This window comes from Myxocyprinus asiaticus, chromosome 38 (genome assembly GCF_019703515.2).
Source record: "Myxocyprinus asiaticus isolate MX2 ecotype Aquarium Trade chromosome 38, UBuf_Myxa_2, whole genome shotgun sequence".
Taxonomy (NCBI): Eukaryota; Metazoa; Chordata; class Actinopteri; order Cypriniformes; family Catostomidae; genus Myxocyprinus; species Myxocyprinus asiaticus.
In genome coordinates this window covers 745,546-771,360 of record NC_059381.1, presented here as the reverse complement: position 1 = coordinate 771,360, position 25,815 = coordinate 745,546, and the positions used below count along the sequence as shown (strand labels likewise).

At 36.2% G+C, this 25,815-nt stretch overlaps 1 protein-coding gene across 1 annotated transcript; it reads left to right on the top strand.

Annotated features, from left to right (window-relative positions):
* Window positions 1-1,580: 1,580 nt before the first annotated feature.
* Window positions 1,581-24,919, top strand: LOC127428978 (UV excision repair protein RAD23 homolog B-like). Its single transcript, XM_051677678.1, has 10 exons — window positions 1,581-1,777; window positions 8,296-8,377; window positions 8,583-8,662; window positions 16,616-16,809; window positions 17,103-17,155; window positions 18,412-18,539; window positions 18,764-18,911; window positions 22,184-22,311; window positions 22,984-23,142; window positions 24,163-24,919. Exons 1-10 carry the CDS (start codon window positions 1,712-1,714, stop codon window positions 24,274-24,276), a joined length of 1,152 nt encoding a protein of 383 aa, XP_051533638.1. The 5' UTR covers window positions 1,581-1,711; the 3' UTR covers window positions 24,277-24,919.
* The last annotated feature ends 896 nt before the right edge of the window (window positions 24,920-25,815 follow it).

Genomic DNA, 25,815 nt, shown 5'->3' with positions numbered 1-25,815 from the left:
TTCAGAGAAGAAAAATGGTATCATCATAATAAAAAATAAATTAAAAAAAGGGGTTACACGTCTGACCCTTCCGGACAAAAATGACCAAAGGAAGGTGCAATGTTTGAATACCATAGGAGGGTGCATGCAAATTAGGGTTGCCAACTTTTTGGCCAAAGGATGCCTCAGCTAATACGGGACAGTTGGAAAATGTAATTTAAATGTATGTGTTCCATTTTGATGTTCTGACGCCAGTTGAGATCCTTATAGTGTTTGAACTTTTTCCTAGTTAAATACCATTTTATTACATGTTCAAAGAACATATTTTGTCAAACATTGCATTGCTTATGGTTCCAACATATAACTTGCCTGACAGTTCTAATTCTTACAAATTTCTCACTCACAGTGCAATGCTTTACAAAGGCTTTGCAAGTCGGTTTGACCGAATCATTAAAAGAATCGTTTAAAAACATTTGTTGGTCAAATCAGTTTACTCGTGAAATTTGGCACTGCGTCCACGCTGATTGTTGGCTCTTTTTTATGATGCATGTAAGCGATATTTTCATGGAAAGGTATGCAAATATTTTCCTACTCCCCTGAAAGATATTAATGAAATAAGTGTTGTGAGTTATCTCACGGTCCCTGTGACATCATTAGAGTCTGTAAACATCAAACAAAAATGGGCAGCGTTTTGGTAAGTTACTCTAAAAAAGTAATTAATGACTAACTACTAATTACATCTTCTACAGTGTAATTAGATTACTGTACTAATTACTCTGTCTGAAAAGTATTGCATTACTTATTACTAATTACTTTCTAAAACTCTTATCAACCACGACCAGATGAAAAATATAAGGATAGACATGAAATTGTTCTTTTAATTCTTTCAATAAATCATATAAAATCAAATAAATTATTAATGAACTGGTCAAATAATTTAAGGGGGCTGTATTAAATTAGAAAACATACATTTTAACATTAGATGTTAAATTTAGATTTAAAATTCACTATTGTTTTATACAGAATTGTTCTATAATCTATACAGTATTTAATGCAATTACATCAGAAGTAGCTGTAATTAAATTACTGAAAAATTAAGAGTAATCCCTTACTTTACTTTTTCAATGAAAAAGTAATTTAATTACAGTAATTAATTACTTAGTAATGCATTACACCCAACACTGTCCGTGGGCCATGGTCTCTGACGCTTTCAATCTGTCAATCATTTTACGCGTTTTCATAGTAGTGTAGTTGCAGTGAATTTTTGAGGCTTAATGCCATTTTTATGCCATATTGTTCATAACAGTTGTCTGCTGAGGGCGCTATTTTGCTGCCGGTACAGTAAAATATCTGCTCAGTGTTGATATCAACAAAGCTCATTTGGTATGTTTGGGGGATTTTGGAAAGAGTGGGCGTGGAGAATTCAAAGGCTCAGCTTGTGAAAATTCCAGAATGGCTAAAATCGCTTACATCACCTTTACAAATGCGAAAGAACGATTTGTCCGCGACTTAAACACGGAGCAGTAAAAACTCACTTTCCCATCAACACTCATCTGCGCAGTGACACAAACACGTTAGTGTGCGCAGCGCAGGCGCAGTGAGGTGTAATGGGGGCGGGTCGCCGTGTGTTTAATGGCGGCGGACAGGCTGTGATGAGCCACGGCGGAAAAGACACATTCAGCGATCCAGCCATCAGTAAACCTCCTCACCGGCCGCACGGAAGAGCGCGAAAATGCAGATCACGTTGAAAACCCTCCAGCAGCAGACGTTTAAAATCGACATCGACGCGGAGGAGACGGTGAGAGACGAGCACGCTGCTAGTGGCTAACGGCTAACACATTTCTCACATCAGAGTCCGTAAAACACACAAAACACACTTTACTCTCATCTAAACACATACGAATACATCACACGGGGCTTTATATGATCATATCGATGCGTTTCTGTGCGTGTGAAACGTGTTAGCATTAGCATGTTAGCTGCTCTCAAAGTGAGTTTTTATTTTCACCAAAATCGTCATTAAGTGTCTAAATTAAACATAAAACTACTGTAGATACTCCACAGTAATCAAAGTCAACTTTTAACATCAGTATGTAATTTATCGATGGCAAATGGACAATTAATGTGTAATTTGGCTTATTTAGCAAGTCATGGTGTGTTATTATCAAAGTTTAGTGTGTTTCTAAACAGATGAATTGGTGACATATGATTGATTTGCATTGATTACAGGGTCTTCGGTGTGTTTAATAAAACAGATTTCCTTTCAGAGGCTTGATAGGGACTTTCCCAACACATTCCCCTTTACAAGACGTGTCAAAAACCTCTAACCCTTGCTGATATAATCATTTATAATAGTTATCCCTGTTTACTTTGCATAACAGTGTCATAAGTTGTCCATTCTTATACTGACTGTGATGAGAAACTGTATTATCTCAATCCAGTGCTTAGTTTTGTTTGTTTGTTGGTCTTTATTATCCAGTTAAGATGTTTGTTAATGTTTACAACACACGGGTGTATCTCAGGTTAGTTACTGGATTTGGGAGGATTTTTATATGTGAGGGTGTAAATTAATAGGTACCTAATCTAGTTATGTTTATATGCTTATAGCGGCCTAATATCCGTAGCCCAATATTTGTAATTCATAAATACACAAACATTAAGCACACTGAATATATATATATATATAATTACACAAACTGGCTGCCAAAAGTTTGCAATAAAGTACAGATTTTGCTGTTTCGGAAGGAAATTGGTACTTTAATTCACCAAAGTGGCATTCAGTTGATCACAAAGTATACTCAGGACATTACTGATGTAAAAAAAAACAGCACCATCACTATTTGAAAAATGTCATTTTTGATAAGTCTAGACAGCAGCCATCACTCCAACACCTTATCCTTTTTCTCCCCAATTTGGAATGTCCAATTCCCAGTGCGCTTTTAAGTCCTCATGGTGGCGTAGTGATTTGCCTCAATCCGGGTGGCGGAGGACGAATCTCAGTCGCCTCTGAGACCGTCAATCCGCGCATCTTATCACGTGACTTGTTGAGCACATTACCATGGAGACGTAGCGTGTGTGGAGGCTTCACACTATTCTCTGCGGCATCCACGCACAACTCACCACACGCCCCACCGAGAGCGAGAACCACTAATCACAACCACGAGGCGGTTACCCCATGTGACTCTACCCTCCCTAGCAACCGGGCCAATTTGGTTGCTTAGGAGACCTGGCTGGAGTCACTCAGCATGCCCTGGATTCAAACTCACGACTCAGGTGTGATAGTCAGCGTCAATACTCACTGAGCTACCCAGACCCCCTAACATCATTGGACAACAGATAATTGGAAAAGAGTGTTATGGATCTTAACCCCATTGAGCTTTTGTGGGATCAGCTAGACTGTAAGGTGCGTGAGAAGTGCCCGACAAGACAGTCACATCTATGACAAGTGCTACAGGAAGTGTGGGGTGAAATGTCATCTGAGTATCTGGACAAACTGACAGCTAGAATAACAAGGATCTGCAAAGCTGTCATTGCTGCACGTGGAGGATTTTTTGATGAGAACTCTTTGAAGCAGTTTAAGAAGTTCTGGACATGTTTTTCAAATTGTAATAGTGATTTTTCATGTTATTAATGTCCTGACTATATAATGTGATCAGTTGAATGCCACTTTGGTGAATAAAAATACTAATTTCTTTCCATAAGAGCAAAATCTGTACATTATTGCAAACTTTTGGTCGCCGGTGTATATTTATAATTTTTATAGTGAAAATGTTTTATATTAAGAATTCTTAATTTTATATTATAATATATCATACAAGCCTATATAAAAGCCTAAATTAGGAATTTAACAGTTCAGTTTTCTAACGAATTGGTTTTAACTTTTCGAAGAGCCACTTTCTCCCACATTCATTGCAATAAAGAAAACAGATATGATCAGTTCTGTTGTCACTTATAAACTCCACGAGTGTTCAACATCACACTCACCTGAGATGCGTTCCGAAACAAGAGATATATCCACTATTAAAACAGATTTGTTCACCCTCTTTAGTGTTTTGCAGTGAAGTAACGCATATCACTAATTAGCATTTGCGTGAAGGTGTGTCAACGCCGTTATTGCAGGATAAACTTGTATTTCTTTCTGTTATGACTGTTTTCATGACAAGCAAATATCTCCGTTAAGCTATTCGAGTTTGGCAGATTCGTGCTGATGAGTGACTCTCAGGTGAGATTGAGAGTACGCATTCTTGATTGACAGACTGCGCACATACTGTTTCTATGAATGCACCCGCTGACGGACCGTCGCTCTCATTAAACATCAGCTGTACTCAGATATTCTTTGTTGTTTATTTCATTCATTACATCCTTTTACCGTTTATTTCCCTCTCTAACTGTGCTTCAGCCATTCAGAGAGCTACCGCAAACCCTCTGATAAAGGAACACCTCAACTGAATTCATGCACATTTGGTAGGCTATTTTTTTAATGACGAAACCATAACGCGAGCCACGTGTTGAGTAGCGCTGCTAGCTCATGCAACACTTCATAAAGAGACCTTGTCCAAAAAGAAAGATTTGTAGCATTTATGGATTATTGTGATTGGACAGCTAATATTTAACATCAGAGAAATGTAGCCTCTGACTTGCAGTCGTTTATGTAAACTTGGAGATATCAACACGATTCGACAATAGAGGTCACTGTTGCCCCAAAAGTTGCAAATGTACAGTTCTATCCTTCTAATTGGTAATTTGTAATCATGACAAAAGATCTTGTGACCCAGCAGACAATGACCCGCGATCCACTTTTGGGTCATGACCCAGAGATTGAGAAACCCTGCCTTAGAGGACAGGGCAGGAATTTATTTTCTGAAACAGTGTAGCGTTCCCTCGCGCAAGTGTAGCGTTCCCTCGCGCAAGTGTAGCGTCCCCTCGCAATGAGTTTAGCGTCCCCTCGCGCAAGTGTAGCGTCCCCTCGCAATGAGTTTAGCGTCCCCTCGTGCAAGTGTAGCGTCCCCTCGCAATGAGTTTAGCGTCCCCTCGTGCAAGTGTAGCGTCCCCTCGCAATGAGTTTAGCGTCCCCTCGCAATAAATTTACCATGGTTTTTCTACAGTAACCATATTTTAACCATGATATTCACTGTGAAACCATAGGGATAATACAGGAAAACAAAAACTTTATTTATTTAATAAAAAATATTTTTGTGGGTATCATGGTTTTACGATGCAAATACAATAGTTTAACTATGGTTTTACTATTGTAATATTATGGTCACACTTTAAAATAAGGTTCCATTTGTTAACATTATTAATCAACATTAGTTCACATGAACTAACTATACATAATACTTTTACAGCATTTATTAAACTTGGTTAATGTTAATTTCAACATAGTAACACATTTTTAAAATCAAATGTTGTTAGCATTAGTTATTGTACTATGAACTTACATTAACAATGAAAAATGTTATTTTTATTATAAAGATAAATACTGCAAAAAAATGTGTTCATTGTGAGTTAATGATACATAATGCATTTACTAATGTTAACAAATGTAACCTTATAATAAAGTGCTACCAATAGTGTAGACAGTAGTAACTATAGTTTTTAGTTTTCCTGTATTAGTGCTATGGTTTTACAGCGAATATCAAGGTTAAAATATGGTTATTTTAGTAAAACCACGGTACATATTTTGCAAGGGAATGCAAAACTATTTCAGAAAAAAAATTCCTGCCTTGTCCTCTAGGGGGCTCTGTACAGGTAAGGTTGTCTAAGGTGATAAAAAAAAAAAAAAAAAAATCTTACGTTTTAAAAGATTTGTCAATTTGTAGAAATGTAATATTTGTCCATGTTGGTTGGTATCAAAGTTTTTTTTAAATCTTTTTGCGTTTTCTACAAAAAAATTATTTAAACTTTAAAAATGTCATGTGGTGTAACCGTCATGTAAAAAATATTAAAATACTTTCTTTGCACCTTGAATATATGTGTACGCAACTTACTCATCTTTCAAAAAAAGTTTTCAAACATAGTTTTGAATATAAAAATTTTTGTTCTAATATGAATTTTTGAGTCGAAAATATATAAGGAAGGTTTTATAAATTATGACAAAACAATGATGAGTCATGGCGGTCTAAAGAGATCCTTGTTTTTTTTTTGCATGACATTATTAATATTATTGCTGCATTGAATATTAAATTTTACTATACAATAGTAATATATATTTTGCCACAGATTCTTTAATTTAACACATTTACTTTATTTGGCGAAAAACCGTTTTCTTTTTTTCGGTATGTTTTTGAAAACAGCTTCTCACTACCAGATAAGCAGTTCGCTAAATGGCTTAATGTCCTTATTAACTGGAAAAGGCCGCAATTGAATAATATAAATCTAAAGTCTATATGCTGCCTCTTCAAGGTGAATGAGCGCCAGAATGTCATGCTCATGATGCGGTGTCGTCAGTGTATGAGCGTAGGTCTTCACACATCCCAAACCGCACACCTCAGCACTATTCTACCTCATTTTGTAGTGCGAGTAGTTTGTTTACTCCTAAAATGTAACATAAAGAAGTGTACTACGAGTTCCTGGATGATGCACTACAGTGTGGAATGTTGGACACTTCACGAACTCAACAGTCGGGCTTGCCCTACATAGCGGAAAGGGCGGAGTTACGTAGCTGCAATGCTGACCTGACAAAACAATCGTAATTAATGATGCATGTGGCAACTAACGAAACTTCTGTGAAGACAGCACCTTATAAATGTGAGTTGAATGCTTTACCATCACCCCACGCTGTGTGAATATGTACTTTATTTGAGATGCAAGTGTTGAACTGAGTTTGGGTAATGCGCTAAAGCTAACGGCAACACATCGCATGCATTTAAAACGTCACTTCTGTCAGCTGAAAACAGCTAATGCTTCCATGTAGTAAAAAAACGTTACTGTTCCATCTGAGACGATACTAAATTTGTAATTCATACACTAGATGGCTGAGTGCATAGTGTAACGGCCGTTACACACGCGATGCGGAAAGCGTTAAAACTGCCGCTTTCTCTTGTAGTGGAAGCGTTTTGTGCAGTCAAGGCGGTGAGAGAGAACCTTTGCACCCATTTTACCTCACCTCATGGAGATATGCCCTGGCAACTCTGTATAATAAAGATGCAGTTGGACCAAACAGATTTTAAACTCTGCTCACTTTGTTTCTTTAACTGTTTATAAAGCTCATATAGTAGTTAAATCAAAAAAAGTAGTTGGTCAGTTAAATCATAATCAGTTGAGAACATAAAACATGAGATAAAGGAATGATAAAGTAAAAATGCCATTTGTGTTTATTGTTGATTTGTGTCTGTCTTTGCTCTGCTTACAAGAGAACCTGATGCATTAATTTGCGCATCATTTAACAGTACACAATAATGTATTATTTGTTATTTATCATTAGAATTTAGTGAAATACTTTTGTGTATGGTTATCTTCATGTTTTCATTTTGCACTTTATTTTACCTGACAATCCAACTCACGCACTCACAATCTCACAAGCGCTGGCTTTTATTATTACTATTAATATCTACGAGATTTTTAAAGCATCATATAACTCGTGAAATTACTCATCGGTGTTTTCAGCTGTCTGCTATGAGCTCGGTACATTTTTGTATGATTGGCTGTTAAAAAAGCATTTAGATTATTGGTTAATTTTGACACGGCTGCCACAGCCGCTCAGAAAAAGATAAAATATTTGTTTATATTGCAGTGCCTGCCGCGAAGAGCTGTGTACGTGAAAGTGGAAGGATTTTGGGTGTACGAGCGCTGCCTGCGCGCCACTAGCAAAAACCGCCTGCGATTTGCCACTTCGCTTGCCGCGTCCCGTCTGTAACAGCCTTAAGTGAACAGTGCGTCATTTAGGCACTTTGATGTGTGCAGCACATGCATACTGTATATTAAATCTCAGCCTTTTGTGGTTTAATCATCACACGGGGACAGATAGAGTTTCATTTGATAAACTGTGCATTTGTAGATTCATTTTATCCTAAATATGTCAAATTCTGTGACATTCCGCATTTTATAGTTAATTCCATTATTATGACGGGATTCTGTGCCCTGCCAACAGTTCTTTTTTACTTGCTTGTTTTGATTATTGTAGGGGTGGGGGTTACCTCCCCCCATCCCCCCTGGAGTCTACGCCCCTGCACACACACACACACACATGTCGTTCACTACACTTTTCAGGAAAGCAGAGCTGGTTTTAGAGCTGAGATGGATCAAACAAGAGTCTCTGATCTGAGCGATTCTGTGTTTGTTTTCTCACTCTTCACGGTTGTCTGTTTCTCACAGGTAAAAGCCTTAAAGGAAAAAATAGAGAATGAAAAAGGAAAGGAGGGCTTTCCAGTGGCAGGACAGAAGCTGATATATGCAGGTACGTCCTCGCTGGTTTTGTGGTGTGATTGGAAGTATTTGTGTGGCTGTTTCTAGACGATAAAGAGACCACCCAGGGAAATGCTCATGATAATGTCTGTTAATCGTCATTTTACTGTGTGTGATGTTGATGAATGACAGACAGCTGTCCGATTCAGCCGTGAGAGCAGCCGGCTGATCAGTTACATGTCTTTTGTCTCCTGCAGGAAAAATCCTGAATGATGACACGGCACTCAAGGAGTATAAGATCGATGAGAAGAACTTTGTGGTGGTTATGGTAGCAAAGGTGAGACAGCTTTTTCACTGTTCTAACAATAAATCATTTGCATTTAACATTGAATCTGTTGAACACATGACCGGCCAAAATTTTAAAGAGTGTCACAGTGAAAGATACATGCAAGATAAGATATATTTTGTACTTCTAAAACATTTTTGCACTCTGTTTTTGCAGTTCAAAACAACAAAACTCACATTTTACATGTATGTTCTGTATATGCTAGAACATTACAAATTCATACTATGCATATACTATGTTGGGCAAATCCACGGAAGTGTCAACATTATGGAAACATAAAAAGTTTAAACCAAAGCCCCCTTTTAAATTCTCTATTATAGTGGACAATAGATAATGCCATCCATACCGCTAGAGGGCGCCACTTGCTCACACAGCGCTGAATGCAGACTATATTTTAGAACGCAGCCTTTTAAGGTTTAGTAATTGCGTAAGGCCATATTGCAATTTCAGTCTTAATTCAAACAATCATGCAGTATTAATGGATATCATACCGATATCTCAGAAGTCAAACTCTGCAGGTTTCAAAGTGTTTTGGATGGTTTATCTCATCATGTAGCATATAGGTAAGTGCTGCCTTTACAACTGTCACGTCCATTTATGACGTCGATTCCGCATTAACGTGAGAACGAGACTGAATAAAAATGTAATATAACATGTTCTTAGGAGTTCCAATCCTTCTACATATTGTGGCTATTATAATTTCTGGATTATGCATTTAAATTGAGTTTTTACAGTGTGTTACTAATTAATTATAAATAAACCGTAGTTTTCATGTTTATAACCGATATATTGATGGTTTTAATTTGGTTGATAAATATCGGCCAGTATTATATCCCTATGTATAACTATCCAACCTGAAATTTGAAACTGTGGATACATAAGTACGAGAACTTCATGGATCATCTTCAGCGTGTCTGATATCAACATACAGAGACACTGATGACAACAACACTCAATACTGGTACTGGCAGCTTCAAGTTCCTCGGTGTCCACATCACTGAGGAACTCACATGGTCCGCCCACACTGAAGTCGTTGTGAAGAAGGCTCTTCAGCGCCTCTTCTTCCTGAGACGGCTGAGGAAATTTGGAATGAACCGCCACATCCTCACACGGTTCTACACCTGCACTGTAGAGAGCATCCTGACTGGCTGTATCTCCACCTGGTACGGCAATAGCACCGCCCACAACCGCAAAGGGTGCTACTGTGTATTTTTATCGTATATAGTCTTATTTTGTGTATACTGTATGTTGTGTTGTGTAACAGATGTGTAAACTGTTATGTGTAAATCAGATGTTTATTGTTATTGTCATACTGCTATGTTGCTTGGAACCGCACCCAAGACTTACACCCACTGTTGCACTTGTGTATATAGTTGAGTGACAAAGGGATTTGATACTGTAGATTGTGTAGGACATTTGTTAAGTTTTTCTTAGCCCATATATGCTACAGTGGTAAATCTTGGGGTATTATCAGAGGACTCACTGGTAGTGTTGTCAAAACTGCTGGTACTTCGGTACCAAGTCGACACTAAAATAAAACAGATGTAACGATACCAGTTTTTCTGAAGTACCGGAAGAACTGAGCACCGACTCAATCCAGTACCAGCGTGCAGGATGACTGACACACGACTGCTTTAAAATGCAGTGTAAAATGTTACTCCTTTTACACTGAAATTGACAATTTATCAAATTAAAATCATGACATGTCCTAGTGTGATTTATTAAACTGCTAAAGGCTGCAATCTTAGTGTGGAAGAGATGCGTACTTTAAATATATAAATCTGACCGCTCATCCATTGAAAACTCCACAGACATTGAGAATTATTCACAACACGTTGTATCAGATGACAGAGGAGAGCACTAATCCACTGTGAACCATGCAGCACATGTAAAATATATATATTTATATAATTAAATCACAGCATTTGTGCTTTAATCTCAACTCAACTTTATATCGCATTTAAAACAACAGAGTTGACCAAACTGCTTCACAGTGATAAAGTTTAAAACATAACATTTAAAAATTACCACATACTAGGGCCGAAACGATTAGTCGATGTTATCAAAAACATTGTAGACAAACATTTCCGTTGTCGAATAGTTATTTGATGTAATTTAACGTAACATGAGATCACAAACTCTTATGATGACACGTGAGAGCAGCACTGCAGTTCACGACTGACTGAGGAGAGGAATTACACAGATCACAGATGCACTCTAAACTTTACAAACAGCTTCAGCTGATGTACATCAAAAAGAGGGAATTATAATGCAAAAATATAAAATAAGTAAATACAGAAGCACTCTCGTTGTGGAATAAGTGGAGCCGGAGCTCTTTAAAGGAAACACCTCAGCGTTACATCTTTAATGCGGCTATATTTCATGTGTTACGTCTTTAATGCGGTTATATTTCATGCGTTACATCTTTAATGCGGTTATATTTCATGCGTTACATCTTTAATGCTGTTATTTTAATGCGTTACATCGTTAATGTGGTTATATTTCATGCCTTACATCTTTAATGCGGTTATATTTCATGTGTTACATCTTTAATAGTTATATTTCATGTTACATCTTTAATGCGGTTATATTTCATGTGTTACGTCTTTAATGCGGTTATATTTCATGTTACATCTTTAATGCGGTTATATTTCATGCGTTACATCTTTAATGCTGTTATTTTAACGCGTTACATCGTTAATGTGGTTATATTTCATGCCTTACATCTTTAATGCGGTTATATTTCATGTTACGTCTTTAATGCGGCTATATTTCATGCCTTACATCTTTAATGTGGTTATATTTCATGCCTTACATCTTTAATGCGGTTATATTTCATGTGTTACATCTTTAATGCGGTTATATTTCATGTTACGTCTTTAATGCGGTTATATTTCATGTGTTACGTCTTTAATGCGGCTATATTTCATGTGTTACGTCTTTAATGCGGTTATATTTCATGCGTTACATCTTTAATGCGGTTATATTTCATGTTACATCTTTAATGCGGTTATATTTCATGCGTTACATCTTTAATGCGGTTATATTTCATGCGTTACATCTTTAATGCGGTTATATTTCATGCGTTACATCTTTAATGCTGTTATTTTAACGCGTTACATCGTTAATGCGGTTATATTTCATGCCTTACATCTTTAATGCGGTTATATTTCATGCCTTACATCTTTAATGCGGTTATATTTCATGCCTTACATCTTTAATGCGGTTATATTTTTTATGCGGTTATATTTAATGCATTACATCTTTAATGCGGTTATATTTCATGTGTTACGTCTTTATTGCGGTTATATTTCATGTTACGTCTTTAATGCGGTTATATTTCATGTTACGTCTTTAATGCGGCTATATTTCATGCCTTACATCTTTAATGCGGTTATATTTCATGCCTTACATCTTTAATGCGGTTATATTTCATGCCTTACATCTTTAATGCGGTTATATTTCATGTTACATCTTTAATGCGGTTATATTTCATGCGTTACATCTTTAATGCTGTTATTTTAACGCGTTACATCGTTAATGTGGTTATATTTCATGCCTTACATCTTTAATGCGGTTATATTTCATGCCTTACATCTTTAATGCGGTTATATTTAATGCATTACATCTTTAATGCGGTTATATTTCATGTTACATCTTTAATGCGGTTATATTTCATGCGTTACATCTTTAATGCGGTTATATTTCATGCGTTACATCTTTAATGCGGTTATATTTCATGCGTTACATCTTTAATGCTGTTATATTTCATGCGTTACATCTTTAATGCTGTTATTTTAACGCGTTACATCGTTAATGTGGTTATATTTCATGCCTTACATCTTTAATGCGGTTATATTTCATGCCTTACATCTTTAATGTGGTTATATTTAATGCGTTACATCTTTAATGCGGTTATATTTCATGTTACATCTTTAATGCTGTTATTTTAATGTGTTACATCATTAATGTGGTTATATTTCATGTGTTACATCTTTAATGCGGTTATATTTCATGCCTTACATCTTTAATGCCGTTTTATTTCATGCGTTACATCTTTAATGCGGTTATATTTCATGCGTTACATCTTTAATGCGGTTATATTTCATGCGTTACATCTTTAATGCGGTTATATTTCATGCGTTACATCTTTAATGCTGTTATTTTAACGCGTTACATCGTTAATGTGGTTATATTTCATGCCTTACATCTTTAATGCGGTTATATTTCATGCCTTACATCTTTAATGTGGTTATATTTAATGCCTTACATCTTTAATGCGGTTATATTTCATGTTACATCTTTAATGCGGTTATATTTCATGTTACATCTTTAATGCGGTTATATTTCATGTTACATCTTTAATGCTGTTATTTTAATGCCTTACATCTTTAATGCGGTTATATTTCATGCGTTACATCTTTAATGCGGTTATATTTCATGTGTTACATCTTTAATGCGGTTATATTTCATGTGTTACATCTTTAATGCGGCTATATTTCATGTGTTACATCTTTAATGCGGTTATATTTCATGCGTTATATCTTTAATGCTGTTATTTTAATGCGTTACATCGTTAATGTGGTTATATTTCATGTGTTACATCTTTAATGCGGTTATATTTCATGTTACATTTTTAATGCGGTTATATTTCATGTTACATCTTTAATGCGGTTATATTTCATGCGTTATATCTTTAATGCTGTTATTTTAATGCGTTACATCGTTAATGTGGTTATATTTCATGCGTTACATCTTTAATGCGGTTATATTTCATGCCTTACATCTTTAATGCGGTTATATTTAATGCGTTACATCTTTAATGCAGCTATATTTAATGCGTTACATCTTTAATGCAGCTATATTTAATGCGTTACATCTTTAATGCGGTTATATTTCATGCCTTACATCTTTAATGCGGTTATATTTTTAATGCGGCTATATTTAATGTGTTACATCTTTAATGCGGCTGTATTTAATGCGTTACATCTTTAATGTGGTTATATTTCATGTGTTACATCTTTAATGCGGTTATATTTCATGCCTTACATCTTTAATGCCGTTTTATTTCATGCGTTACATCTTTAATGCGGTTATATTTCATGCGTTACATCTTTAATGCGGTTATATTTCATGCGTTACATCTTTAATGCGGTTATATTTCATGCGTTACATCTTTAATGCTGTTATTTTAACGCGTTACATCGTTAATGTGGTTATATTTCATGTTACATCTTTAATGCGGTTATATTTCATGTTACATCTTTAATGCGGTTATATTTCATGTTACATCTTTAATGCGGTTATATTTCATGTTACATCTTTAATGCTGTTATTTTAATGTGTTACATCATTAATGTGGTTATATTTCATGTGTTACATCTTTAATGCGGTTATTTCATGCCTTACATCTTTAATGCGGTTATATTTCATGCGTTACATCTTTAATGCGGTTATATTTCATGCGTTATCTTTAATGCTGTTATTTTAATGCGTTACATCGTTAATGTGGTTATATTTCATGCCTTACATCTTTAATGCGGTTATATTTCATGTGTTACATCTTTAATGCGGTTATATTTCATGTTACATTTTTAATGCGGTTATATTTCATGTTACATCTTTAATGCGGTTATATTTCATGCGTTATATCTTTAATGCTGTTATTTTAATGCGTTACATCGTTAATGTGGTTATATTTCATGCGTTACATCTTTAATGCTGTTATTTTAATGCGTTACATCTTTAATGCGGTTATATTTCATGCCTTACATCTTTAATGCGGTTATATTTAATGCGTTACATCTTTAATGCAGCTATATTTAATGCGTTACATCTTTAATGCAGCTATATTTAATGCGTTACATCTTTAATGCGGTTATATTTCATGCCTTACATCTTTAATGCGGTTATATTTTTAATGCGGCTATATTTAATGTGTTACATCTTTAATGCGGCTGTATTTAATGTGTTACATCTTTAATGCAGTTATATTTCATGCCTTACATCTTTAATGCGGTTATATTTTTTATGCGGTTATATTTAATGCGTTACATCTTTAATGCAGTTATATTTCATGCCTTACATCTTTAATGCGGTTATATTTTTTATGCGGTTATATTTAATGCGTTACATCTTTAATGCGGTTATATTTCATGCCTTACATCTTTAATGCGGCCATATTTCATCTTGCATCTTTCAAACTCTGAAACGGTCATTTCTCTGTGCAGTCAGCGTCTCTTCTATGAGTTGTGTGAATGTCCCGATCAAAGGGGGAGAGATTGAAACTGCACCGGCTGATGCACACTCTTTCACGGGATGCTCATCCCTCGAGCGCACACGCTTAATGCAGCTATATTATAACGTGATGACTCGAGACTTATTGAATCATAATATATGTGTCACTGTGTTTCTTATTGTGAAGAAAATTGTCAATACACAGCTTTATTAATAAGAGAGGTTTTTTTTGTGAGTTAAAGATGGATTGAAGTGAACAGAAAGGTGAGAGAGGGTAGTCTTCGCCCCATTATACACTGCATTAAAATAAAAATTGATCTTGTTTTAAGGATTTTTAGACTACTTTAAATGGAAAAGACAAACTTGATTAAAAAAAAAAAAATCTTTTTTTGCAGTGAATTTCTTTACTGAATTAAACCTAATAAAATTATTTTATTTAAATCAGTGAATGTCATTTAGATGTATTTTTAAAGATGTTTTTGTCACCTTTATTGTTAGTAAGCAGGTTTAATACAACATATTAAGTCGGGGCACAAGTTGAATAATCGATTAAGAGCGAATGATTAATCGCTGAATAGTTGAATAATCTTGTGGTACCGAAATTGGTATTGAGAACCGTGAAATTTCACTGGTATCGGTACCGACTTCTGAAATTTTGGTACCGTCACTACTTCCTGGGCTTTTCAGAGATACCAAATGTTTGAGAGTTTGGCCATGACAACTTCCTCTCCTTGATCTATAAATATGGGTTGAAATGTATCACAGTTCAATTCAGCACATCAAATACAAAACAATATTTATCATATGTATTTTATGCACCAAACACTATATTTACATTTAAAAAAGGGAAATTGTCAAACTTTTTTCGCTGGGTCTCAGGATCTTATGGTAAGATGACATCATGCTTGTAATGTAAAATGAGATTTAAAATGGCTGCATGTATGAAAATACACTGAAATATTAGTTCACACATTAAATGTATCTTATCAAATGTATATGTCAGTATTTTCAAAGCTCTGTGTTTTGTTTTGTGGTGTGCATGAATGTAATGTAATGGTGATTGAGAGATATTCCTCAAAAGCCTGTTGTATCTTATTTAATACATGGTTATCAAAGGGGGGTTTTCACTAAAATAATATTCAAAATTTTAACCAAGCACAAGTTGCTTATATTCAGCAAATACTCATTTTAAAATATCAGTAACAATATAATAATTACTGTCACATTTACTTTATTAAAATAAGCTGTCATTTATATCAACATAAGTCACTTTTCGCGCAAGTCTGCCACCATTTTAAATAGATCGATATAAACATTGAAACCACTTTTTTCCTCACAAATAACCACTAGATGGTGCCATAAACATGTGAAACTTACAATCATAGGTTGTTTGGCTCGTCAGCTTGAACAGAGAGTGAAACAGGAGCCGTCAACCATTGTGTGTCTGGCGTTATAGGGTTTGCTGCTGTTCCTCTAAGACATCCTTCTATGAGATGTTAACCTCAGCATGTTGTAGTTCACACTTATTCATCAGTACTGGTCATGTTGCTTAATACTGAATAGGATGAGATATGTACATGTGGGCACTCATATGTTAATGAGCTCATTGATGTGACATCATAACCTCATTTCTGAGCAGTTTAGAGAACTAATAAATGTCTAAATGTTTGTTTGTGTTTACATGAAGTTATTATGTTTCTTTTGCAGCCTAAAGCAGCTCCTGCATCTGCCCCTTCATCTGCTGCCACAGCAACCACCGCCACCTCTTCCAGCACTACAGTCACCACGAGCCCCTCCTCTGCCCCGCCTGCTGAGACCCCCTCTGAGAGCGCCCCCAAAGAAGACAAACCTGACGAGGAGAAACCAGCCAGCAGCGCTGCACCCTCCTCCACATCCACCAGGTGAAGACACACATTTATATAACTGATCAGGTTTTATTATCATAATTTTTTTTTAAATGAGTGTTTTATTCCATCTGAAACTATTTGTATCATTGCCGGCTCGGTTTTTTAATCTCAGAGGAACATACAAAAAGTTAAAGATGAAAATATTTAAAATGTCAGTGGGCAGGAAGGAGATTTCAGATGGGGCACCAGCAGATCTTTTACTGTGGTGCATCTGTGATCAGTGATATCATTATAATAGGGCTCGTTTCAAATATAGCTTCATGTGTTTTCATTTTCCTCTTTTTCAGTTTTGCTTCTTTGTCAAATGCAAACATATTTGATGAGGCAACGTCTGCACTGGGTAAATCTACACACATCTACTGTTTCCTTAACCTTTTAAGCTCTGAAGGTGTTTTTAAATATTTACTGTTTCAGTGGCATACCCAAAATTAAAGGCTTATAACTTGACAAAAAAACAAAACAAGGAGTGTCAAGTGTTTTGTATCATTTTAAAGAAAACTTTTATAATTGTTTTAATGACATAGATTTATACATTCTGAGACTCTCAGCCTAAGAAACACTGAGCCAAAATGTTTATATTATAAATATTATTTTTTTTTTTTTAATTTGACATTTATATATCTCAGGGTGTAAAAAAAAAAAAAAAAAAAATGCTTTTATGTTCCCAGTCATGTCAACTGTATCTCAGAACAATTTTGTGTTGACACGACAAAGCAATCAAAAGTTATAGCATAACAAAAATAATTTATACTAGTGTACAAAAACGTTTCCATGTGTCCAAATACCTCTCCAAACAAATAAAACATAATAATTGTTAAGAACAAATTACACATGCAAACACAACGACTAAATGTTTGCATAGCATGCAGAAATGATTTTAGTAATGAGATTTCACAGAATGAGTTTCATTCTGTGTCATTTGAGTCATCATTGTGTCATGTATTTGGCGCCATCTGCTGGTGGCCATATGTAACATTGTGCTTCATGTGGATTATCTAATGATCAATGCATCTGATTACCTTGTGAGCAGGCTTGTTTGAAAGATAATCACATCTAAATAATGGTATATTACATTTTAGGTTTCGTTGGTACTTCGTGATGTTATAAGTGAAAACGCGGCATATAAGCAACACCAACATAATTGTCAAAGACATATACTTAGCTATTACTCGCTATATTTTTGTCTGTGAGTAAAACAAATAGGCTGGTTGTATTGTACTCTGAGAGCTTTCCAACTACATATGACACATGACTATTTGATGACTTTGTTTTTAGTGATTACAATACAGTGCATTTTTCTTTGTAAATTATCAAAGTGTAACACTTCTGATTTGTCTATACATTTCAAAGCTCTTGTTCAGTTCTGTTCATAATACCTACATGCATTGAAAAGTACAGCTTTTAAGGTTTCAAACAATACCCATTTTGTGTTGGTCAAGACTGTAGTTATTAATATTTTGACTTTATTTTTCTTGCGGGCCTGTCCGAGCTTAAAGGGTTAAGATGAATCGCTTTGGATAAAAGCATCTGCCAAATGAATAAATGTAAAAGTAACCTGGTCATAATTTCTGTGTCTGTTGATTTTTTTTTGTTCAGTGACGGGGCAGTCGTATGAGAACATGGTGACAGAGATGATGCTGATGGGTTACGAGAGAGAGAAAGTGGTGGCGGCACTGAGAGCCAGTTTCAACAATCCTGACCGTGCCGTCGAGTACTTGCTCACGGTGAAACAATCTTGTATTTTCATCCTCACTTTATCCTCCCAAATTACTCTGTTTACTTCCATAATGTATTCCTTTTTTACATTCGCTGATTTCTACTTTTAATTTAAGTTTATTTGGCCCTTCTGAAATTTGATTTGTTAATGGTTCTTGTTTACTGCATTTGCAACCTTATGATGTTGTCATTATTCCTGATGGTAATGTGTGTGTGTGTGTGTGTGTTTCAGGGTATTCCTGCAGAGGGAGAAGGCAGTGTTGGAGGTGCTGATCCAGTGGCTCCTGTAGGTGGTGCTCCAGCTGCATCCACAGGCCTCTCTTCCCTGTCCAGTACCTCCCTGTCACAGCCCAGCACAGGATCAGGATCAGGATCAGGAGGTGAGATCAATCAAAACTTTGAGTATCCTTCACAGATTTGATGTTTAGAACGTCACAAATGTGATCAAATCCCAAGTCCATGACATTTGTAATGCAATGAAACACTTAATAAATAACAAAACAGAAATGAATGAACACATCTCTGTCTGCATGCAGTTGTATTAGCCCCTGAAGTCGTAGACGTAGCCAGAGTTATTTCACTGTGTTTAAGCAAACTCACACACACATATGCACGTGCACAGCCACACTCATCAGTCAACCAATACACTTGAATGTTACTATAGAGACTACCGAGGTGGCTGGCATGATGAAAACATAAGGACGGGTATGTATCCAATGTAATAGAAGCTAAACAAGGCAGTTTCACACGACACGGGACCTGACAACTGGTAAAATTGTGTGTGGCATCTGTGCAGCCAAGACAGTGCTCGCATTGCAGTTTCATTGTGATAAAAAACTTAAAATCAAGAACTTCATTGAGTCAGGTCACCCACATCATGTCTCTCACAGTTTACTAAAACAGCATATCGAAATAAAAATAGTATTAATATTGGATATTAAGTCTTTAGGCATAATGTTTGTACACACGTAGGCTTCTGTAGTCTCTTGTGGTCCACGCGGTGTTGTCAGCGTGAACTGGAACATAATAGCTTGATGAATTAACTGTGTAACTTTTTAAATTGCCAAGGGAAAAAAAGCGTTATTGCTAAATCAGACAGCAACTCTAAACAGATAAACAGCACCTATTTATTATTGATTGACTTATTTTCAAAGCATTGACGAGTTGCTTAAAATACATTCTTTTACAGCATTTGTCCAACATTCACAACATTCAGCCATGCACAATAAAATATTAGGATATTAGGAAATGTTTATAATTTAATTATAGACTATAAATGTATTATTCATGACAGAGTTTGTGTATGAAGCTAAACTTCATGTTACAAGTTGAATTTAGTTGGTTATGACATTTTTATTTTAAATGTTTATTTTATTGTAAACCACCAGATAACTTATGCACGTCTTTTTTTAGCCTACATCTCTGACACTTTTGAAGGACAATTCTGTTAAATGTATTACTCAATTATTCTTCATGTTTTTGTGATTAAAGAAGAGCTCAATGAAATTTTCTTTGGTTGGTATTTAAAGATTTTAGACTGATTGCAGACCAACACGGCTGCCGCTCAAGCAAATATCAATTATTATTATTATTATTATTATTTTATCTTCTGCGGCAGCTGCTGCGAGACACACACGGACACATCAGGGATTTAGGTACATGAGCAGCACGCAGAACTGCCCTGTAAAATAACTAGAAAATCTTGTCCGTGACGACGTGGCCCTAATATTATCAGTGGGATTTTCCAGTGTTTTTTGATGTAGCATTTACAGTCAAATCATGAGATGTAACTTCGCAGTGAGTGCTAATTACTACTGTGTTGACTCATTTGTATGTACTGTATTTTCCCAAATCAGTCGGCAGATAGAGAAAAAAGATTCAGAAAAAGTCTCATAATATTTTATTTCTTTAGGGATAATTTTAAATTAAATTGAACTGACAAATTGAAAATGAAGTAGAAATAAAAACTAAATTAAAATTCGAAACATAATAACCTTGGTTGTAATGACTAACGCAGCTTTTACTTTCTTTAGTCTATGTTTGAGTGGAGGGGAAAGCAACATATAATTGAAATATCAACAGAACGCGTTAAGTGTGTTGAAGGACAGTTTTGTCTTCATACATCTAAAGCATATGCTTTCATTCTGAAACCACTTTGAAGTTTGTTCAGCAGGAAACGAATCAAAATATACATAAAGACAACAAAGGTGTTTTTGTTACATTAATATTGACAAACTGATTTTCTTAGTTGTGAAGTTTAAAGTAAGCTTAAATTGTTGATGTTGAGTTTACGGTTACAATTTAAATTCAGATTCATGAACATTCATTTGGACTCGGCCTGTTATGGACTTGGTCTTGAGTCCGACTCGGCCCCTTTTGGACTTGGACTCGATTGTTTAAAGACTCGGACTTGACTCAGACTCTGCCTGTTATGGACTCGGTCTTGAGTCCGACTCGGACCCTTTTGGACTCGGACTCAACTCGGGCTCGATTGGTTAAAGACTCAGACTTGACTCGGCCTGTTATGGACTCGGTCTTAAGTCCAACTCGGACCCTTTTGGACTCGGACTCGATTGTTTAAAGACTCGGACTTGACTCGGCCTGTTATGGACTCGGTCTTAAGTCCAACTCGGACCATTTTGGACTTGGACTCGATTGTTTAAAGACTTGGACTTGACTTGGCCTGGTAAGGACTCGGTCTTGAGTCCAACTCAGCCCCTTTTGGACTCGGACTCAACTTGGGCTCGATTGGTTAAAGACTCAGACTTGACTCGGCCTGTTATGGACTCGGTCTTGAGTCCGACTCAGCTCTTTTTGGACTCAGACTTGATTGTTTAAAGTCTTGAACTTGACTCGGCCTGTTATAGACTCGGTCTTGAGTCCGACTCAGCTCTTTTTGGACTCAGACTTGATTGTTTAAAGACTTGGACTTGACTTGGCCTGTTATGGACTCGGTCTTGAGTCCAACTCGGACCCTTTTGGACTCGGACTCAACTCGGGCTCGATTGGTTAAAGACTCAGACTTGACTCGGCCTGTTATGGACTCGGTCTTAAGTCCAACTCGGACCCTTTTGGACTTGGACTCGATTGTTTAAAGACTTGGACTTGACTTGGCCTGGTAAGGACTCGGTCTTGAGTCCAACTCGGCCCCTTTTGGACTCGGACTCAACTTGGGCTCGATTGGTTAAAGACTCAGACTTGACTCGGCCTGTTATGGACTCAGTCTTGAGTCCGACTCAGCTCTTTTTGGACTCAGACTTGATTGTTTAAAGTCTTGAACTTGACTTGGCCTGTTATGGACTCGGTCTTGAGTCCGACTCAGCTCTTTTTGGACTCAGACTTGATTGAGTAAAGTCCGAGTGATTAAACAGACTCGACTTAGGTGGACTCGATCCCAACACTATGCCAAACTAAGTTCCGTTGTATTGTACACAATGACAATAAAGCATCTTTACTTTTTATTTGCAGCAGTCTAGAAACACTTTTTTGTTTCCTTCTGATTTAAACCTGTACACGCTGACTCTTTGAAGTAAAGCCAGCCAATTATATTAGAGCTTTTTCCTGTATGCATCAGACGGTCAATGAAGGGGCTGTAGCTTTACCATTAGAGGCTGAGAGTAAGTTTCTCTGTCTCTTTATTCTGTGTGTGCAGCGAATCCTCTGGAGTTCTTGAGGAACCAGCCGCAGTTCCTACAGATGAGACAGATCATCCAACAGAACCCATCACTCCTCCCAGCTCTACTACAACAGATCGGCAGAGAGAATCCTCAGCTCTTGCAGGTACACGCACCATATCCTCCCCCTGAGTCTGATTGGACTGGCATACTACCATAATACTTTTGTAGTATGCATACTGTGCATACACTAAGCTGATTTTCTGTATGCATGGAATACCCAAATTACCCAATGTTGTAAGGGTGAGCAATATAAGAAAAAATGTCATGATACTAGTGTAATTTTTGGTTTATAAATATATCGCGATATATCCATGAAATACTGGAAACCTTTTTAGTGACTATATAATTGATACATATGCACGGTTGACAAAGGTGTTATTAAATAATACTGGAGGTAATTTACTCAGTGCAATCTCTTCTCTCCGTGTTTGCAGATGTACAGATGCCAGTAGGAAAGCTTGAGAAAAATGTGTGCTGTTTGACACATTTCTAGATCATTTTGAAGGCTTTATCGCATTTTCGATAAGCATATTTAGGAACATGAGATGAATATCATTTAATATACTTTGGTGAAAAAAAACTAGATATAACTTTCCGAGATGATAACTTGACCACATTCACTGAATCAAATGTGCAACCTAAAGAGTTTATATAACAAAGCATATACTTTAGTATGCAGTGTACAGTATTTACAGTGTGGTCTGTAGGACGCTAGTATTCCACTCTGACTCTAGAGGGATTTACATCTGGTTCTGCTGCTCATTCTGTCTTGCAGCAAATCAGCAGCCATCAGGAGCAGTTTATCCAGATGCTCAATGAGCCCATCCAGGAGGGGGGTCAAGGTGGTGGTGGTGGTGGGGGCGTGGCTGAGGCAGGAGGCGGGCACATGAACTACATCCAGGTCACACCTCAGGAGAAAGAAGCTATTGAGAGGGTAAAACTCTTGAATTATAAAGATTTATGTTTTTCATATTTTGTCAGTGACTTAAAACTCGACTTTGAGATGTATTTAAGATAATGCCGATTATTTTTGAGTGTCTCTCAGATTTTTGTTTTAGCTGCTTTTTGACACAATAAGTTACGGAAGCCCTGATCCGCACTTTTGTCTCTCTCTCTCTCTCTGAAATAGTTTTTTCTTTTTTCTTTTTTTTTTCTCAATATCACTAGCAGCATTGATATTTCCAGTGGTGAGGTCATCAAACAATCAGAATTAACTCCTGTTGTCACACTTGACAACGAATGCCATAAGAAACATACTGATGTACCCTGACGTATATTAATTTAATTGTGGGATTTCCTGTGTTAGACGACTGTCTAACATTTATATTATATATTATACGTCTTTATTAAGATTATATTATAACTTTTAAATCTATAAATGAACAGATAAAGTACCACAGACATTCTGTCACCTGATTTCATGCTTACTGATAGTGGCACCTGGTGGCCGAGGTTGGGACCACATGCTAATTGTTAGTTGCAAGAAAAAAAACATTCTCATGTTGCCTGAGAAAAAAAAAAAATATAGAAAGAAGAAAAAATGCAGAGAAAAAAAACAAACATTTTGAGGTAAAAAAAAAAAAAGAAAAAAAAGAGGCATTTGTGCCAACAATACGTTACTTGACCTGTGAACACCGTTGTTTCCTGTTGAATGTACAGTGCGGTACTGTGGTTGTTGGTTTATTGGTAGACCCAATATTAAACATTCAACCAATTTATAATCGATTGAGTAGAAAAGTGTAAATGTCGTTCTCTAAAAGTCATACCTCATAAAGTTTGTACTTTTGTAGTGTAACTAATGAGGTTGAGGGCCTTTTAATTAAGAGAGACACAGACGGAGGATCAGTGTTGGCAAATGATCAAAGGTGCTCAAGTCTTTTCCCCAAACGGACAGCAGGAGTGTTTCTGTGCTCTTATCGAACTTCTCCATGTTTCCTCTGTGTTTCTTCCTCAGCTAAAAGCCCTGGGATTCCCAGAAGGACTCGTTATACAGGCCTACTTCGCTTGTGAGAAAAATGAGAATTTGGCTGCAAACTTCCTTTTACAGCAGAACTTTGATGATGATTAGAGGAGGAATGGGCATCCTGATCTTTCTTCCCCTCTTGTGTTTTGTTTTGTTGTTGTTTTTTGAATGATCATTTTGGAAAAGAAAGAAATCTATACAAATACACACAAACACACACAGGTTGTCATATTCTGTCAATTTTACACACTGGATGACATGAGCACATCTGTTTGGAGATAATGACATCAACCGTTCATCTCCAGAAATCAGTAAAAGCCTCTTTGCCTCCTCGAACATTTGCCTGTTTATTTTACATTTGTTCTCTTTTTAAGACCAATAAAGAGCACATTAATCCCCATTCTTAGAATGCTAGCAGGTTAAAGAGGCTATTGAAGTTTGTTTTCCATGAGTTGAGAGCCAGGATTGACCGGGACGTTTGGTTTAATCACAATATCCGTGTTCCTGTTCAGAAAAAATGTTATTTCTGCTCTCTCTTTCTCTTTCTTTGTCTTGAGTTGACCATTAATAGAGATCCCAAATACTTCAACTGCAGTTTTAAATGACAGTAAAGATTTTTAAATAAGCAAATCAAGAGTTATGTTAGGTTTGTTTCAGCTTTTACTGGTGCTGCATGAATCCTGATGGATGTTTTGAGTGATACTGACACATAGGTTAAGAACCATTAAAAGCTTGTGTGACTTCCATAGTTTGGAGTAATTCATTTGGACAATATCAGTATTCTTTCATTTTTACAGGGAAATAAACTTTTTCAAGGTAAAAACAGATGACCAATGCTTTTGTTTTGATGTGAGAAAGTCGTTTTTAATGGTTTGAATTAAAAACACCTAGTGCATGAAATATACAAACCTTAAATAGCTAAACTAGGAGCTTAAATGTTTTAAACAGACTTATGTTCAGGATAAAGTTATGATTAGTAACAGACACAGATATGTGCCTTGAGATTTGTCAGCATACCCTTACCTTACGTTTATGGTATCGGATGGCAGTACCTATGTAGTGGATGATTGCTATAAAGTTGACGTGGTACTCCAAGGTACTTGCCCAGAATAATACTTTGATAAATGTATTTTGTATGTAAAGTAAAATGTCAAAAAACAATTGACACTTTTTGATGTTTTTGAAGTAAAGTTGTTGATTTTTTTTATTTATTTTATTTAATCCTATATTTAGTTTTCGCATGTTTAATCTGTCAAAAGATTTTATTTTTGGCTTTTCCTCTGCTGAGCACGCGCTTAACCCTAGCAGTGCATGCACAGTGACTGAAAGGAAAAGTACAAGTTTCTGAGGTGAGACACTTAAAGACAGATTATATTATAACTTAATTATAAAAAAAAAGATAAGAAAATAACATCAGAGAGATATATGTACATTAAGATAGAGATTACCCACAGGTAAGTTGTAAAGGAAAAACTACTTGATATGTAGAAATGAATTAAGAAATACTCGTCGGAGTGTTAGTCTTTTTTTCCGGCAATAGCTTGAGCACTGTACTACGGAGCCCCTTAGAGGACAGGGCGGGAATTTTTTACTGAAACAGTTTTGCGTGCCCTCGCAGTAAGTTTTGTGCTCCGTCCCAGTAGT

Bases quoted from the DNA above. Each gene is read 5' to 3' on its own strand.
- LOC127428978 (XM_051677678.1), top strand. From the start codon at position 1,712: ATGCAGATCACGTTGAAAACCCTCCAGCAGCAGACGTTTAAAATCGAC. The intron at 8,663-16,615 runs GTGAGACAGCTT...TTTCTTTTGCAG, and splicing joins TGGTGGTTATGGTAGCAAAG to CCTAAAGCAGCTCCTGCATC. The intron at 17,156-18,411 runs GTAAATCTACAC...TTTTTTGTTCAG, and splicing joins TGAGGCAACGTCTGCACTGG to TGACGGGGCAGTCGTATGAG.